At 49.3% G+C, this 16,609-nt stretch overlaps 1 protein-coding gene across 3 annotated transcripts in view; it reads left to right on the plus strand.

Moving 5' to 3' along the window:
* The first annotated feature begins 1,541 nt into the window (after positions 1-1,541).
* PTCH1 (patched 1) overlaps positions 1,542-16,609 on the plus strand; it is a 60,765-nt gene continuing 45,697 nt past the window's right edge. For 2 of the 3 annotated variants that reach the window (XM_016206652.2, XM_087822605.1), the window contains exons 1-2: positions 1,542-1,877; positions 3,528-3,720. In XM_016206652.2, the coding sequence (XP_016062138.2) occupies positions 1,680-1,877; positions 3,528-3,720 (391 nt within the window). In that variant the 5' untranslated portion in view covers positions 1,542-1,679. Of the gene's footprint in view, positions 1,878-3,527; positions 3,721-4,304; positions 4,361-16,609 lie in introns of those variants that run through there. The other variant, XM_087822606.1, reaches the window with a different exon arrangement.

Here is a 16,609-nt window from a genome sequence, read left to right on the forward strand (position 1 = left end):
CACGGCCTCCTTCAAACCCGGACTGTGCTGCCTTGGGGTTTTTTTAGGCGGGGAGGGGGCGAGGGAATGGATTTTAAGAGAGGGTTTCTCTTTCCAACGTCCTTACTTTCCTCTTTAACTTTCTATTTTGTTTATCTTAATGCTAGGCGTTGTTCCCTGCAAGAGTCTAAGTCTTCTCTTTAGTTATAAAAGAAAAGAGAGAATGAAAAAAAAAAATCTGGCACATACTGGCGTACTATCCACCACCCTGTCATTATTGGTGCAGGCCTGGGAATTCAAGCCGGACCTCCCAGTATTTGCTGCAGCTTGAGGCCAAGGTGCCTCTGAAAGGGTTTTCTTTGAGGAATTTCAGAAATTGTTTAAGCGCTTAAAAAAATATTACATTTCCCCCCGTGTCTATCTCGAGGCAAATGTTCGTGGGTGTTTGCGTGTGTGTGTGTGTGTGTGTGTGAGTGTGTGCGCGCGCGCTCAAAAGGCGTCTACAAAAAGAAGATACTGTTGAAAAGAAAATAAGAAAGAAAGGGGGGAGGACATTCCTTAATGGAAGTATTGCATGCGAGAACGTTGGCGCTCTTGGAGGCTCCCCCCGAAGCCGGGATGCACACACTGGGGTTGCCTACCTGGGTGGTCTCTCTACTTTGGTGAGCTGTTGCTAAGCAGCTAATAATAGTCATGTTTGCTGAGTAATTTCTGCCCTCCGTGAGCCAATCGCGTCGCAGAAACCCAAGCCATCTGACAGCCCCAGGGGCGGGAGCTCCAGCCTTTTTCTCTTTCGCTCGCTCTCTCCCCCTCCACCCCCTCCCCTCCTCCTCCTCTTTCTCCAAATGGAGAGAGTTCTTTTTTTTCTTCTTCCATCTCATCTATTGAATCAAGGAGCTGCTGCGGCCGCTGCCCGCTGCACACACACAGAGCGGAGTCCCCAGGTCCCGGGAGCGAGAGAAGCGCGCTGCACGGGGGCAGAATGGTCCAGCGGGTCGGCGAGGAGCACAAGAAAGCAGAGTCCGGGATCGAGCAGCCTCTACGAACCCAGCAGCCAGAGCCCGAGCAGCAGCTTCTGGAGCCGCCACCGCCAGCAGCAGCAGCCGCGGGAGGAGCGGCGGCGGCGACTGCCCCGGCCCGGCAGCGCTGAGACCCGCCGGGCACCCACAGACCCCGCGGCGGCGGCTCTGTGCTTGCCCTCCGCGGCGCCGAGGGAGCCAGCGAGGCCGGCGGGAGCGGCGAGGATTTGCTGGCGCTTTCTGCAGTGAAGGGGTCGCGGGGCGGGGGGCGGGTAGGGGGAGTTGGGGACCGCGAGGAGCGCCGCGCGAGCGCCCGAAGGACAGGCTGGCTCCGCGCGCCGGCTCTCGCCCTCCGGAGAACTGGATGTGGGCAGCGGCGGCCGCAGAGACCTCGGGACTCCCGCGCAATGTGGCAATGGAAGGCGCAGGGTCTGACTCCCCGGCAGCGGCCGCGGCCGCAGCGGCAGCAGCGCCCGCCGTGTGAGCAGCACCAGCGGCAGCAGCAGCAGCAGCAGCGGCGGCAGGTCTGTCAACCGGAGCCCCAACCCGAACAGCCGGCGGCCAGCGGCGTCCTCGCGATCCCAGCGCCAGTGCGCGCCGGGAGTCCGCAGCGGCGGCGGCAGCAGCGCGCCGGACGGCCCGGGAAGCTTCGGTTCCCGCGGCCGCGGCGGCGGCGGCAACATGGCCTCGGCTGGTAACGCCGCGGAGCTCCAGGATCGCGGCGGCGGCGGCAGCTGCAGCGGGGCCCCGGGCCGGCCGGCTGGAGGCGGGAGGCGCAGACGGACCGGGGGTCTGCGCCGCCACCCCGCGCCGGACCGGGACTATCTGCACCGGCCCAGCTACTGCGACGCCGCCTTCGCTCTGGAGCAGATTTCCAAGGTGCATTTCAAACTCTCCTCTCCTCCTCCTCTCTCTTCCCTCCTCTTCCTCTTGGGGATCGCCCGGCCACACACACACACACACACACTCGCTCGCTCACTCACACACACACACCTCTCCAGGAAAAGAAGCAGACAAGCGGGGATTGAAAAATTCAAACCCTCCCTCCGGTCCTGGGAGGAAAGGGCTGTCTGAGGTCCGCAGGGGGTGGAGGGTGTGTGTGTCTGTGCGCGCGCGCGCGCGCGTGTGTGTGTACACGCGCCCTCCCGGCGTGCCTTTTCCGGAGCACTGGAAAGCGGTCCGCAGTGGACCACCTCAAGGGCGGCCGCAGCGCGGCACTGCTCGGCGCCCCCTGTCTCCGAGCCCCCTCTTCCCGCGCCCCTGCCCCAATTTACAGCCCGAACCCCTGTAATGCTGCCACATTTCTTAACCTCTTGGAGGGGGAGGCGGAGTAGAGAGAGGCGGAGAGAAGGGGGGAGGGAGCCGAAATAAAGGTGGTTTCCTTTTTTGGCAGCCGGTTTTGCTTTTGTTGAGCAGGAAATCTCAGCTCCTTTAAAAATTATCCTTGGAAGAAGGCATCTCCCCTCTTTTTTCCCCAGTTTTTGAGCCAGTTCTCAGAGCCTTGGGGGAAAGGGAAAGTTGTAAACAAATTGCCACCTTAAATCCGCGGTCCCGGTTAGCGGAGCAGCCGGGTTCATTGTGTTTACGAGGCTCGTTGAAATGTGTGGAATCTGGGAAAGGCGAGCACCCAGACAGGGGCCTGCCGGGGCCGCGGCCACCGCCAGGAAAACGCCGCCGCCAGGAGCACCTAGCGCCCAGTCGGGACCCCAGTCTGCGCCGGCGTGGGCCCTTTCCCTGTGCACTCCGCTGCCTTTTACGTTTACGGAGAAGGGAAGGGAGAGGAGGGAAAGATCCATGTGGCTGCCCTCTTCCGAACACAAATATTGTCGTAAGTTGCAGATGGCTGCCCCACTTCCTAATTCAGCTCACACAGCGTCTCCCAATGCTATGGAAATGCGTCCGGAGTGAGCTCCCGTGGCCGCGCTCACCACGTGGATCCCTTACTATCACGCCGGGCGGGGGACAGAATGGGAAATTCCGCACTACATTGTTCCCCAAGCGCCCTAGTCCTCCAGTCCCTGTCCCCGCAGGGGCGCCCCCAAGAAAGGTGAAGAGTGGGGCAGGATTTGCGCGGAAGGGAGCCGAGCTTTGCTGGTTCTTAGATGTTGGGCTCCTTCGCAGAGATTACGCAGCCCCTCCCTTACCAGGTTCGGCGTGGCTATTGCCTGTGTTGAATGATTCATCTTTCTGCCTCAACTTCCCCTTCCCCTGGTACTTGAATTCCCCTACCCCCCGCCAAGGCCGCTCATCGCAGTTGGGGACGCTGCGCAGGCCACGCGTGGGGGCGCCCCTGCTGTCGCCGAGGTTCAACTCCCAGGCTGCAGCCGGATTTTGATTTATGCCCAGCCAACATTCCCCCCCGCCCCCGCCGCCGCCGCTAGCGTTCTGTCGTGCGGGCCCGGGTTCCCGGCTCGAGGGCATCCCCCACGGCTTTCGCGGGATCCGCCGGCGGGTGCGCGCAAGCGGGCGTGGGCGCGCGGGCCGCGACTCCCGGGCGCTCACCACTCCTCCTTTCTGCTTCATCCTCAGGGGAAAGCTACTGGTCGGAAAGCGCCGCTGTGGCTGAGAGCGAAGTTTCAGAGACTCTTATTTAAACTGGGTTGTTACATTCAAAAAAACTGCGGCAAATTCTTGGTTGTGGGCCTTCTCATATTTGGGGCCTTCGCTGTGGGATTAAAGGCAGCTAATCTGGAGACCAACGTGGAGGAGCTCTGGGTGGAAGGTAAGAGACCCGACGCGGCGCCCTCCCGTCCCCCACCCCGGCCCCCTTCCCTTCCCTTCCCTTCCAATTGATAAAGATATTTGCCAGCACACACCTAGAGCACTTCGGTGGCGAGCGAAAACCCCTTGCCCGCACCAGGGGGAATTGTTTATTGTTTGGGCGCCTGGCCTGGAGCCAGGCCCGGCTGACAAAGGCCGCGCTGTAATCTACTCGGGGCGCTGCTCAGTGCTAGGTGTTGTGGGAGAGAGCGGCGGGGGCGGGCCGGCGGGGACGCGGGGCCCCTCCGCGGGACAGACCACTGCGCGGCCGGGGGCCGCGGGGCCTGCAGCCGCCCGCGCCGCCGCCGCCGCCGCGCCCCGAGAGGCGGCCAGAGGCAGGCCTCCGTGCTCCTGGCTCCGGTCCTTGGCTTCCGTCCTCCCCCACCCCACCCACCGCGTCCAAAGGGAAAGCAGGGGGGCCGCGGAGAGAGGCCACCCCTCCGGCTGGAGGGAGTGTGCGCGCCCCCGGCGGCCCGGGCCGCCCGGCTGGGGAGGGCGGAGGGCGGGGGGCGGGAGCAGCGCGGGCCTGCGGAGGCGGCGGCGTGTGTGGTCCTGTTTTTGGACAGCTTTCAACTCTGGGGGAAAAAAACATTTGTCTCAAGGTACAGAAAAAAAAAGCGAGGAGGTGGGGGAAGGAGTTGAAAAAAAATCTGTAAAGTACAGACTGGAACGCATGTTTGCAAAGTAGATTAATGTTTCGTCGCGGGTGGGGGCTTTTAAAATGGAATTATTCTGGGGGGGGGGAGGCTGCGTTTTACGGGCTGAAAGAAATGTGCTTTAAGAACGCGGGTTGGGAGGGAGGGGCCACGGGAGCTCTCCAAGGGGGTTCTGCCAGCCTTTTAACTGCATTCCTCAATCGGGGCGCGGGAGGGGGGGTGTCTTGAAGCCTTTTTAAGCAGTTGTAAATTTAAAATAGATCCCCCTCTCCCTCACGGAAACATTTTACATTCTTTTGGTGATACAGGTTTTTTGTTTGGGTTTTTGTTTTGTTTTGTGTGTGTGTGTTTTTCTGTTCGTTGTCTTAATTCTTTTTGGAAGGTATCAGACTTGCTATTTGGAAACAAAAATTTTAACCACTGAACACTGCCTTGGCTCTCTTACAATGGGATGGGAGGGAGGGATTGAGGTAATTATGTAGATATTTCAAACTAGAATATGTGGAGCATTCCTAGTGAAAGTTACCAAAGACAAAATTTGGAAGCATGAGTTACATGCATAATCGCTCCCTTTCAGGATGCTGTTGAAGAATTTATGAGAATATTTTGTTACTTTTGCCTTGTTTGTGAAGATTCAGCCTTCAGTGTTTTGCAAACACATGGTGAAGCCTTTAGTTGAGAAGTGACAATTAAAATAATAGTCCAAATAATTAAGACCAGAAAACATTCTTGCCTTAAGTAGCTTGGTAATTAATACAGAAGTGTTATTTGGATTGAATCCATGGGGTAATTTACCTCAGTGCAACACTTCAGTGTCATTGGTAGATAAAAGAAGGGTTTTATTGACCACCTATGATGTTCTAGCAACAAGTTTCCTAAACACCTGTAACATCCCTAGCACTGTGCTAGGCACTGTAAGGGACACTGAAGCATATGACACTCCCTGAGCACAAATTCATGCGCTTAAAACTACTCGGATTAAATGGACTTGCACTAAAGTTGAGCCCACAGTTGCAGTTTGTGGTGAAAGTCCAATGAAAAAAAGGAAAAGCTTTGGTGGAGGTGGTGAGGCAAATTAGGGCGACTTGGAGAGAGAGGGGATGAAGGAGGGAGTCAAGGCAGCAGCTCAGAAAAGGGGGTCAGGCTGAGGCCCAGAGGGAGTGGACAGATGGCAGGAGAACCCCCCCAGTGGGAATGGGGTGCAGTAGCTCAGGTGGGACCTGGACAGTAGGGCTGCAGTTTGGAAATGTGATTGGCTAGACAGTGGGGTGCTACCTGGGGTCTAGGACAGAGCAAGGCATGAGTTCAACAGAGGGGGCCCCCAGCTCTGTCCACATGTTCACATTCCACCATTTTTTTCCGAGTACCAAAAAATTTCTTGGTGGTTGCTGATGAAAGATAATTTTTTGTTGTTTTGAGGAAGACTTTTCAGTAGACCCTTAATAGATTTAAAGAGAAGTAATGTAATTTTATTTTTTTTAACATTGTATATTTCTAGAAGCAATATGATTCTACATTACAGGCACATTTTAGTTCCTGGAAGGAGGAATGACAGGCTTGGTAGGGTCTCACCAGGCTCCATCTTAGTAAGAGTGTTGGGGACTGGCACAGCTGAGACGAGGCTCATTTTGCCTACTTTTGGCCTCTGAGCTGTTTTCCTTCCCATTTGTCTTCTGGCAGTTTCAGTGTGGCTCACTGGTTCTTCAGCCAGACGTTATCTACTCAATACTATCACTTGCTGAGCAACGACCATTACCATTTATTATTATCACATGCCTTATAACTCAAGTAGCTATCTATTATCTTTGTTTTTATAACATGATAGCTTATGTAATGTTTTATATATAATAACTGAATTATTGTCCTCTTTTATATGAGAAACTATGGATCCTCCATGCTACCATGATCACTTTGCCTACTAATGGCTTAAGTCGGCGATTTTCAACCTTTTTCATCTCATGGCACACATAAACTAATAACTAAAATTCTGCGGCACACCAAAAAATATATTTTTTGCCAATCTGACAACATACATGTATAATATTGATTGGTTTACAAAAATTAGTAATGACCTACCCTTTTTGCTCCAAAGTGACTTTTTAAAAAATCACGTGCCTATGTTTATATGTAAGGATTTCTAGTACTGAAGATTAACCAATCAGACACAGCCTCATTATGCGACATGACCAATAAGATGCGACTCTCTTATATGACCTGTATGTTTATGGTTCAAGACAGGGCATTCGCACTGGACGGCTGTTGTCATATTTTTTTATTTGACAATCTAAAGGAAAAGAGGTCAGTACCCCTGACTAAATGATCAGGTATTACATGTTTTAAAAATTCTTGTGGCACACCCATTGGAAATCCCTGATTATTTGACAATCTAAAGGAAAAGAGGTCAGTACCCCTGACTAAATTATCAGGTATTACATATTTTAAAAATTCTTGTGGCACACCCATTGGAAATCCCTGATTTAAGTCAACTTGGTCTCCTGTTGCCTTGACCTCGATTTGTCACTCATTCACGCACTCACTGTGTGCTAGATTTTTCCCCTGTAGAGGAAGCAACAGTTTGATAAATGCAAGTAAACTTAACCAGGGAGGCCACCATTCCAGTTTATAATTTTAAGTCAAAGTAGAGATCTGGTTTGTTATATGGTGAGTTTACTGTTCATGTCAGCAGTAAGTAGTGTATTTGCTTTCAGGAGTAAGAGTTCCTTGTTGTCTCACACTGTAGTAAAGTAAAAGGACTACAAACTCAGAATTTAAGTTAATTTTGCACTTTAATCTCTTCAGTTCCTCATCACTGTCCCCAAAGAAGTCTATTAGATGGTGTTTCCTTAATAGGGACTGTAAATGTTCTGGGTACAAACAGGGTGCTTGCTTCTACACTAAATAAACCAAGTGACAGAAGTTGCATGTTTCCCTAATTAAAAAGCAACAGAAGAGAAGAAAGCATAAGAGATTTTATGGGGAGAGGAATGCCGTGGGACAGTTGGGAAAATTCTATTTTTTCCGTGATTTTAAAAAATGCCACATATTTATACACAGATGTATACACACCCACAGGCAACTGGAGATATAGGTATGTCTACATACAAACATACATGTGCAGCATGGGCAAAAGTAAGTTTACAGTTCATATGGAAAAAGGTACAGGTTATGATTATTGCAATAGCTTTCTTAACTCAAAAGAACGTCACAGTGGCACAGTGCACTTCGGTACAGTCTCGTAAGTGCTTGAATTGCTTCATTAGTTACACATTTCTGTAGTCTTTGAAAATCAGTAAACAAAGCTGAATTTCAGTGACCTCCCTGAGTCAGCCCCACTGCCTCCTAGATGGTTGAATTTAAACCTACTTTGCTCACCCCTGTAGGTAGGTAGGTAGGTAGATTATTGATAGATCTCCACTGCCTTTGCACTTGTGTGTACACATAGACCTACTATGTATCTGCCAAAATAATGTTATTTTTTTACTGTAGGCAGCAAATTAAAGGTATTCTTTGATTTCTCTTTCATGCCTTGTTTAACATGCAGGGGAAACGTGGCTTTATAAAGACAGTTTAATACATTGGCTGCAATGTGCAGACCAACATAAGCTAGATAAGGAAGATTTTCTCTCTTTTTTATGGCATTGGTGATAATAATTATTCGATTCTGTTGTTCAAATGTTCATACGATGATTACCTTTTAAGAAACTCAGTATATGTTAGATGTTAGCTTGAGTCTTAGGTCAAGTAAACAATGTCGAATCTAGCTCACTTGTGAATGGAGCCCTGAAGTATGGTAAAAGGATCTGTGGAATGATGATGTGGACATCTGCTGTTTCAGAAACACATACTAATGCCAGCAAGGTCAGGGAGAGACTAATTGTTATTTAAAAATAAAAATACTTATTAAGCACATACTCTCAGTGCCTGCTCTGTTCTAGGCACTGCACCAAGCTCCAGAGAGCACAGTCCCTGCTATCAAGGTACCACCACCCGGCAGGCATACAGACCAATGGCAGATGGCAGGACAGCCCCAAGGGAGGGAGGCCTGAGACAAGCACAGGGGCTGGACAGTTGGGGATCATGGGGCATTACAGGCTGAAGGAACAGCATGGGCAAAGGCTCGGAGGACAGGGGTTCCTCAGTGCTTGCCTTTGGCTGGAACATCAGGTTTGAGGTAGGGAGCCTAAGGCTTGAAGGTCCAGCCTCCTGGTGGGAAGGTCTTTCAATGTGTGTAGGGCTTTTGCTTGGGGGGGAGGAGGGGAGCGGCTGCCAGCTTTTTTTTTTTTTTTTGTAAGCCAATCTTTGTCGAATGACTTGCATTAGTGTTTTTGCCCTCTGGTGCCCTCCCTGGTATCAGAGCACTTCACCTGGATCTCATCCTTGTGGGCATAGAAGGGAAATGCTTTATTTTTAGTCTTGCCCATTTCTCTGTTGGCTTTCGTTTTTGCTTAGCATTTTATTCTCCTGTTTCCCTTAATGTCTACCTCTTCACACTCCAACCCCCTCTCAGACACGAGTTTGTTGTCATGATATCCCAGTGGCAGAATGTTCCTTTATATCTTTGAACTTTCTGGGTTTTTCCTCGAAGCTGGCCCAGCCTCTGACCTCCTTTGCTGCAAAAGGGAACAGCCTTGAAATGAATCCATATTGTTTTGTGTTTATTTATTAACATCTCTGGAGGCCAGCATCAAGGGACTTCAAGGGAGGAATGACTTTGATTTTTTTAAAAAAGAGAAATAGAATTTTTTTAAATGGCTGCTTGGGGTTTATAAGTATTCTCAAGTTCATACTTCCTCGCTAGCGTTATGCCTTCAGTGTTCTTGGGAGTTGTAGGAAATAACTGAGCCTCACTATCTCTTTTTCTTAGAACAAGGTTTCTCACTACTAACATTTTGGGCTGCGAAATTCTCTCATGTGGGGCCTTCCTGTGCCTTGTAGGATGTTTAGCAGCATCCCTGGCCTCCACCCACTAGATGCCAGTAGCACCCTCCTATTGTGATAACCAAAATTGTTTCTAGTCATTGGCAAATGTGTGTGTGTGTGTGTGGGGGGGGTTAATGCACAATATCGCCCTGATGTAGAACCACTGGTTTAGATAATAGATTCTGATCGGAAGACCCATACCGTGCAGCTGGAAGGCATGATTATGATGGAGTTGTGACTGCAAGTGCATGGCCTTGACAAATGCATGCATTTTATTCTCTAAGGTGCTCTCCCATCCCCAGATTTACTGACCCAGGTTAACTAATTTTTTTCATGCTAATTTAAAATTTTTGGTTTTTCTTAGATTACATTAAAAATCAAATAAAAACATCATGACAGGTTGGGGGTGGGCAGGCCATGGAAAAAAGAAAAAAAAAATTATATTCAAGCACATTTTCCTGAGATGACTTAATTTTGCCAGATAGACCTTGTTGCATTTCAGCTACAAGTAGGCTGAAGAGTTTTGGCATGGAGGTGACTTTGTAAAAACCAATAAAGACACCAGTGGATTTTGTTCATATTGAAATAACAGCTTTTTTCGGAAGTCCACACAGCACATTATTAGCTCATTGGTGGTCTAGTTCTCCAGATGTTCCTATCACAAACCACTCTTACCCAGGTGTCCACCTGCAGCAGAACCAGAGGGACTGAGTCAGCCAGCAAAAGGTGGGAGGGGTTCTGCTTTCACTGCCCTTCCCAAGGTAATCACCCAGTTTCTGTTCCCTGGGGCTGTCCGTTTTGCCGAATTTCTCAAAGGACAAAGACAATGCATTGCAACTCCTTTCTACTCCTAGGTTCCCTGTGCACTTTTACAAATTAAGGACGTGTTTATTGGTTAAATCCCAACAGTGGGCACATATACAGGTGGAAGCAGTTGTGGCATTTCTTTGCTATCTGGAGAAAATGTTTAAAACAATAATCGATTTAAAAATAACCAACAGCCTCAGGTGCCTTCTCCCCAGGGCAGCTGACCTTGTGAGTCCTTCCTCTCTCTGCTGCCTGCCACGCTTCACCTCCAACAAGTTTCGAAGCCAGATTGGGCGATGGGGTGTTTCAGATGCACGAAGCGCCACTCGGAGCCCCCGAAGATGACAGCTTCCAGATGTACGAACTGCCGGATCCGTTTGTTTGGATTATGCGCCACAGCTGATGGCGAGATTAACGCTGGCTGGACAAGCTATGGGAGATTTGTCTGGTTTCCACAATGCCATGTTTATATTTCATTGGGATTTCTCCTTCAAAGCTGACCTCCCTGTGACCCCAGAGCCCTGTCCACTCAGGCCGAGCTGTAACTTGTCTGCCTTTCTCGTGTTGGGGGGCGGTTCACAGCTCTCCAGTGGAAGGGCTGCTTCTGTGGCCGCCCCCACTTTGTCCGTGCCAGCTGTCTGCCCAGATTTAGCCACTGAAGAGTAGTCTGTTCTACTGGGGCGGGGCAGGTGTGTTTGGGGGGGGTGTGTTTGACATTAAACATCTTTTTGGCTTTTGAAGCAAGTATGGAAATATCTTTAAATTATTTTAAAGGAGACCAGATTTTAATAGAGGCCATTTTGCAGAAATATACTATTTTAATATAGCACTATTTTGACAATATTTTGGGGGAAAAACGGAGTTCCAGCTACATGTGACATCCCTAAATAATGGTCATACCCATTTGATTCTGTTACTATGATACTATTTCCTTTGCCCCTCACTGGGTCCCTGAACCCCTTCTGCTTCCTCCCTCCTCCCTCACCCCTCACCCTCTACCCCTTTGCTCACCTTTACCTCTGCCCTCCCTCCTCTCCCTCTCCCTCTCCCTTCCACCCTTCCGGCTACCCACCTCTTCCTAAACTGCCCAACTAATTTCCTCCCAGTAGATCTCAGGAGTGACTAGTGTAATATCTGAAGTGGTAGTAAATCCCGTTAGTTACAAACTGACAGGGAATTATGTATATTTCAAACATATTCGATGCAGAGCTACCATGTGCATCATTGGGGTTCTTATCTTGGTGAGGGTTGGTTCCAGGCCCATACCTTTGATGGGGTCTTATCAGCAGAAGATGTGCTTCCCCTAATGAAGGGTCATGTCAATTTTATGGACTTTTGAGGGAAATTTAGGATCCACTGACCAGTGGAGTATGAAATCAGTGTTGGTCCCTGTGTTTCACGTGTCCTGTGAAATGTGGAAGAGTTGGGCCCCCTGTAGCAGTTCTGGCATGGGAAATGAAACATAAACATGACATTCTGAGCCAGGCTTTCCCGGGCGGAACTTTCCGCGTCCAGATTTTGGCCGAGTGCACAGCGTGATGGTCCATCCACATGGGGTCCTGGGGCACGGAGGGAGCTCTTGGGGTTTTCTCAGTGGAAACCTTCTTGACTGTACATAGGTATTATCAGGGTTATCAAAATACAAATAACTGTATTGCTTGTTCTTTGCTTCCAAACTCTGAATTTGGGTGCTTTATGGTAATACTAGATGATTTTCTCTTAAATTTGATTTAGGGTGTTTTTTTTCTTTTACACTGCAATATCTTTTTCTACGTGTATCTCTAAGTTTCACAGAAATAATTAACCTTCCAAAACAGGAGAATGCTGCCATTAAGAAACTGCTTGACTGTCGTGGAGACTTTTATGAGTCTGTTGTACAAAAGATGCATCCTGTCCTCAATCACTTCAAGACTATGACCATTTTGTTATATTTGGGTTTAGAGTGTAGTTGGAGAAAGAGCTGTCATGTGTTAGGGAAACTCAATCGGTGGGCAGTCAGGTACCTGCTAATGAATGACAAGTTTGTTGTTGGAGAGATTTATAATGTGGAGTCAGGACCTTATTTCTAATCCAGAAACCCAGGTGTGAATTGGCCCAAATAGTCCACACTGCATGTGGGTCCCAAAACACCCAACTGGCTGTGATGGTGATGCTAGTGTGAGGCAGGTCTCCATGCCAGAGCATAGCTCCATTTATTATTGTTAGGATAATTAACAGAAACAGTAGGTTTCCCCAATTTATCAAGCAAGATAGTTTTCAGTTACTGGTGAAACGTGTTAAAAAAGTAAGCAGAAGGAACTGGAAGTGGGCTTTGTTAAGTCAACGTGCATGATTTTTTTCCCCTTAAATCACTGCTTAAGGGCTTCTGGCCCCTAGCTCAGGAATCCTGCCCAAAAATGCCAGATGTATTACACAGTCAAGTACTGCAATGTAAACACTGCTCTGTGCCATGAGGCAGGGTGGTCCATCTCCTATTTAAGAAGGAGAGGTTGGGAGGGAACGAGGGAGTAAGCCCTCTGCTCTGCAGTGAGCACAGTTGTGGCCCTGTCGTTTGTGTGTTTGGATGCCCTGTCGTTTGTGTGTTTGGATGCACAGTCAAGATTTGGAACTACGGATGAATTAATGCTTTGGATTGGCAAAGGAAAGCAGCTTGAATAGGGGTGCAAGAGAGAGCAAGATGTGGCTTGGATAATGTTGCTTCATTGGGTCAGATAAGTATACCAAATGTTGAACCGAATGTGGGGGTGCTCACAGTAAGAAAGCCATTGACTTCATAGCAGTGGCTGTGAACGTCACCATTTTCACCTGCTGGGAGTTGAATTGGAAGCTGAGCAAAGCAAGTGGAGGAGAGGCCAGCTTCCTTCACGACCCCCTCCTGCGTCTGAGAAAGCCTGTTGGGTTGGCACAGTGTGTGTGTGTGTAAACCCAATATACATCACGTAGCTGCTCTGGTGTTTTGTAGCACTGGGGGGTAGCCCAAGACATGTTGCAAACTAAATGGCCTTCCAGTTGCTAAATTTAAGTAAAGAATCTAATAATGATCATTTGGAGGTAAGAAAGTAACCAGGCAGGTAGGGCTACCGCTGCCAACAATCCAAGGAAATTCGGATGGCCAGACACTAGCTGTACATCCAAGTCAGCCGAATGAGCAGTCCTGAGATGAATTAAATCCAGGGCTTTTAAAAATTAATGTGAAGGTATTTTGTGAGTTAGGAGGAAATGGGGTTCCAGTTTGAATCTGGGGAATTGTTAAAACAGCCTGTAATAATACTGTCCTGATCTAAGAAATCAGTCCTATGGAGAGATCCCAGAACATTGCTTTAAGAAACAGTGATGATTAAAAACAAGAATTTTGAGATTAAGGAAAATGTAGGCTTCTTGACTCCACCCCCCCCCCCCCACTGGTTTTTTCCTTTTTTGAATTCTCCCATCTTCTCCACCCCCATTCCCTGATTTCCTTTGCTCCTTTACTGGGGAAACCAGAAAACTTCACAAAGTAAATGTAGATATCAAACCGTGTATTTTCAAATAGAGGCTTTCTAAGAGAAAAGAACAGAAGAATTTCCCCTAGCCGCCTAAGAAATTCCTTCCTCTTACCTGATTTCCCCCCACGAGGTTTATACATTGTTGTGATAAGCTTTAAAAATGATAAATGTGACATCATCATTTCAGTCCACACATGATCCAGAAAAAAAATTGCACATGCTCTTAATTGCAAACAAAGCTAACAATTTGAGAGAATTGGGATTAGAACTAAATATCTATTAACTGTTCTTTCTAGAGATTTGGGGAATAGGATGACCCCTTTCCTCCCCCCCTTTTAAAAAAAAATAGGCTACAGTTTCACATGGCTCCCAAAAGAAATCTCTCTCCCTTTTTGTTTCCCACACCAATTGATTTATCATTTTGCTTGCAAGCAGATCCAGAATGTTAGGGCAAGAACACACTCACTTTTTTCTCGTAACTTTTTTGTTGCGGACCGAAACCAGTTGACTTGAATAAATTTTTCTGAGGCCTGAATGTAGCCAGCAACGTGGAAAAATCTTACCATTCAGGGCCGTCTGAATGTACATTTCAGCCACACAGTAAGCTGCATTGGTAGGCACTGGACTGCTAAATACAACCATTTTTCGCAGCAGCGAGTTAGACAGGTGATTAGCATAATTAGCACCGAGCGGCTATACATATGGTAATGCTGAGTGTGTAAATGCCAGCTGCGGTGTAAAATTTATGTCAGGGGTCGGCAGGGCTGTGCGAAAGTATTGTGTTCCAGCTGCAGGTCAGGGCCGCCGGAGCTTACCTCCTTTTCTCTCGGTGGTGAATACGCCGCACAGAAGAGAAAGACAGAAATATAACAGATACGGCTTTGATGGAACAGCCCGGTTCTGTGCAAGAGGGACTGTTCTGTAAAACACACACACACACACACACACACACACGCACTTGCACACACTCGCAGAAATCCCGTTACTTCCCCCGCAGATTGTGTTTACTTCGTGCAGGGCCCACGTGAGCAGCGACCAAGATGGGGGCTTGGGTAGGTGGGTAGGCCGAGTGGGCTCTGGGGAGGACAGCTTCAAGAGCTGGGCCTCTGTTTTCCTCTCCGCCCTCCTGCCCCCTTCCCCGTTCCCTTCACTACTCCTGCCCACATTGTTTCCTTCAGATGAAAGGGGAGGGGGTCCCCGCTGGATAGGGCAGTGTTTGTCCTTTGGAAGAATGGGACCAACTGTCAGAGGAGGTGTTCGTTCACCTTGAACATAATTTAAGGTTCCAAAGGTGTGACTCTTCCCAGAGTGCTCAGCTGGTTTTAGCAGAGGGCTAGAAGTGTCCTTGTGCTTGGGGGCAGCTGTGCTTACCATGCCACCTGCCATGACCAGACCCATTAGATAAGAAAAGAAGCCCTTGCCCGGCTGGTGTGGCTCAGCGGTTGAGCATCAACCTAGGATCCAGGAGGTCACAGTTCGATTCCTGGTCAGGGCACATGGCCGGGTGGCGGACTCGATCCCCAGTGGGGGGCATGCAGGAGGCAGCCAATCAGTGACTCTCATCATTGATGTCTCTCTCTACCTCTCCCTTCCTCTCTCTGAAATCAATAAAGATATATTTTTAATGGGGGAATTTATTTCTGACGAGCTTATGCATTTTAGCACTTGAAGCATTTTTTCCTGCCACATCCCCATCGACACCCCTCCCACCCCTTTTTGTTTGGTGGCTGTAAGGAGTGGTGGTGACAGAATATCGTTCACTCCACCACCGCCGACCTGGTGGTGAAACTTCCTCAGTGCACCAGGGGGTCCTTATGCATCAGCCCCTAATCCAGCTAATCCTGATGGCAACAAAATCATGAGAGTGTCCTCAGTGACGGGCATCTCCCGCACAGAAGGCAGAGGGAAGGACCCCTGTGGGAGATAAATTGGGCGATCCTGGTGGTTCACGGGCAGGAGCCTGCGTTAGAAGGTGGGGACTCGCATTGTCTTCTCTTCTGTCCCATGTGAACTCTAGTAGGAGGCCAGTGAAAGGAGCCCAGGCCAGACAATGGCAAGAAGATTGTTGAGAGCAGAGAGGAGAGGTGATGTCAGCCCCACAGAAGCTAGAGAAGGGAACTGGGGTTAATGTTATGCACCAGCCTGAATGCTGTATTGGAGGCCACTGCCGCACAAGCACTGGTTTTGTTGTTGTTATTGGCTTGTTTTCTGTTATTTATTTAATGAAGACTTTAGCAGGCCTTAACTAAAACCCTAGAACTTGATAATAACACACTGTCCTTGTCCCTGGGTGCTGCTCCCTGGTTCAGCATCCCTCAGCGAGCAGTGCTGTATGTTGGGCCCTCCTGGGCTTGCACAGCTCCTCAGCTTGGGTTTCATCTGCGGGTTTGTAGCACTTGAGCAATTAGGTGAAATCATGGTAGGACTTGGGACAGGCCACAGCTGGGCAGGTAGGCAGTTAGGGATAGATCAGAGCTCTACTCCACTGTGTCCTGCCAGCAGCCAGGAACATCCTTGGGCCTGCAGGCTGTGACTTCATTTGGCCTGTCTTAGGTGGGGTTGACCGCAGTCCTTATTTGCACAGCAAGTCACCAATGAAGAATGGGCCTCCTGACAGATGCAGTGTCATCTTGGGAGCTGATGGACCTGTAAGAAATACTGGGAGGCGAGGGAGACTGTGGCAGGCAGCAGGTCCAGTGCGGGCAGAGTGCTGGGGTGACCTGATCGTGTCCGACAGGGCGAGCGGTTGGCTCCAGGGAAGGCCATTCAGAGGAAGCAGCCTGGGCTGTAACAGATGGCACCACAAACAGCTGTTGTGGAGTCTTGCAGCAGACGCATGCTCCAAAGGGGACTCCAGCGACTTCTCCTGTGCTCCACCTACCCACCCCCCTTGTCTCTGGGGAAGGGGAGGGATGTGTCCTGCTCTTGTCTTGTTTTTGTGGTTTTCATCTCACTGGCCTCCCTTCAGGAAGGCAAATTCTCT

This window comes from Miniopterus natalensis, chromosome 12 (genome assembly GCF_054644295.1).
Source record: "Miniopterus natalensis isolate mMinNat1 chromosome 12, mMinNat1.hap1, whole genome shotgun sequence".
In the NCBI taxonomy this organism is placed as follows: Eukaryota; Metazoa; Chordata; class Mammalia; order Chiroptera; family Miniopteridae; genus Miniopterus; species Miniopterus natalensis.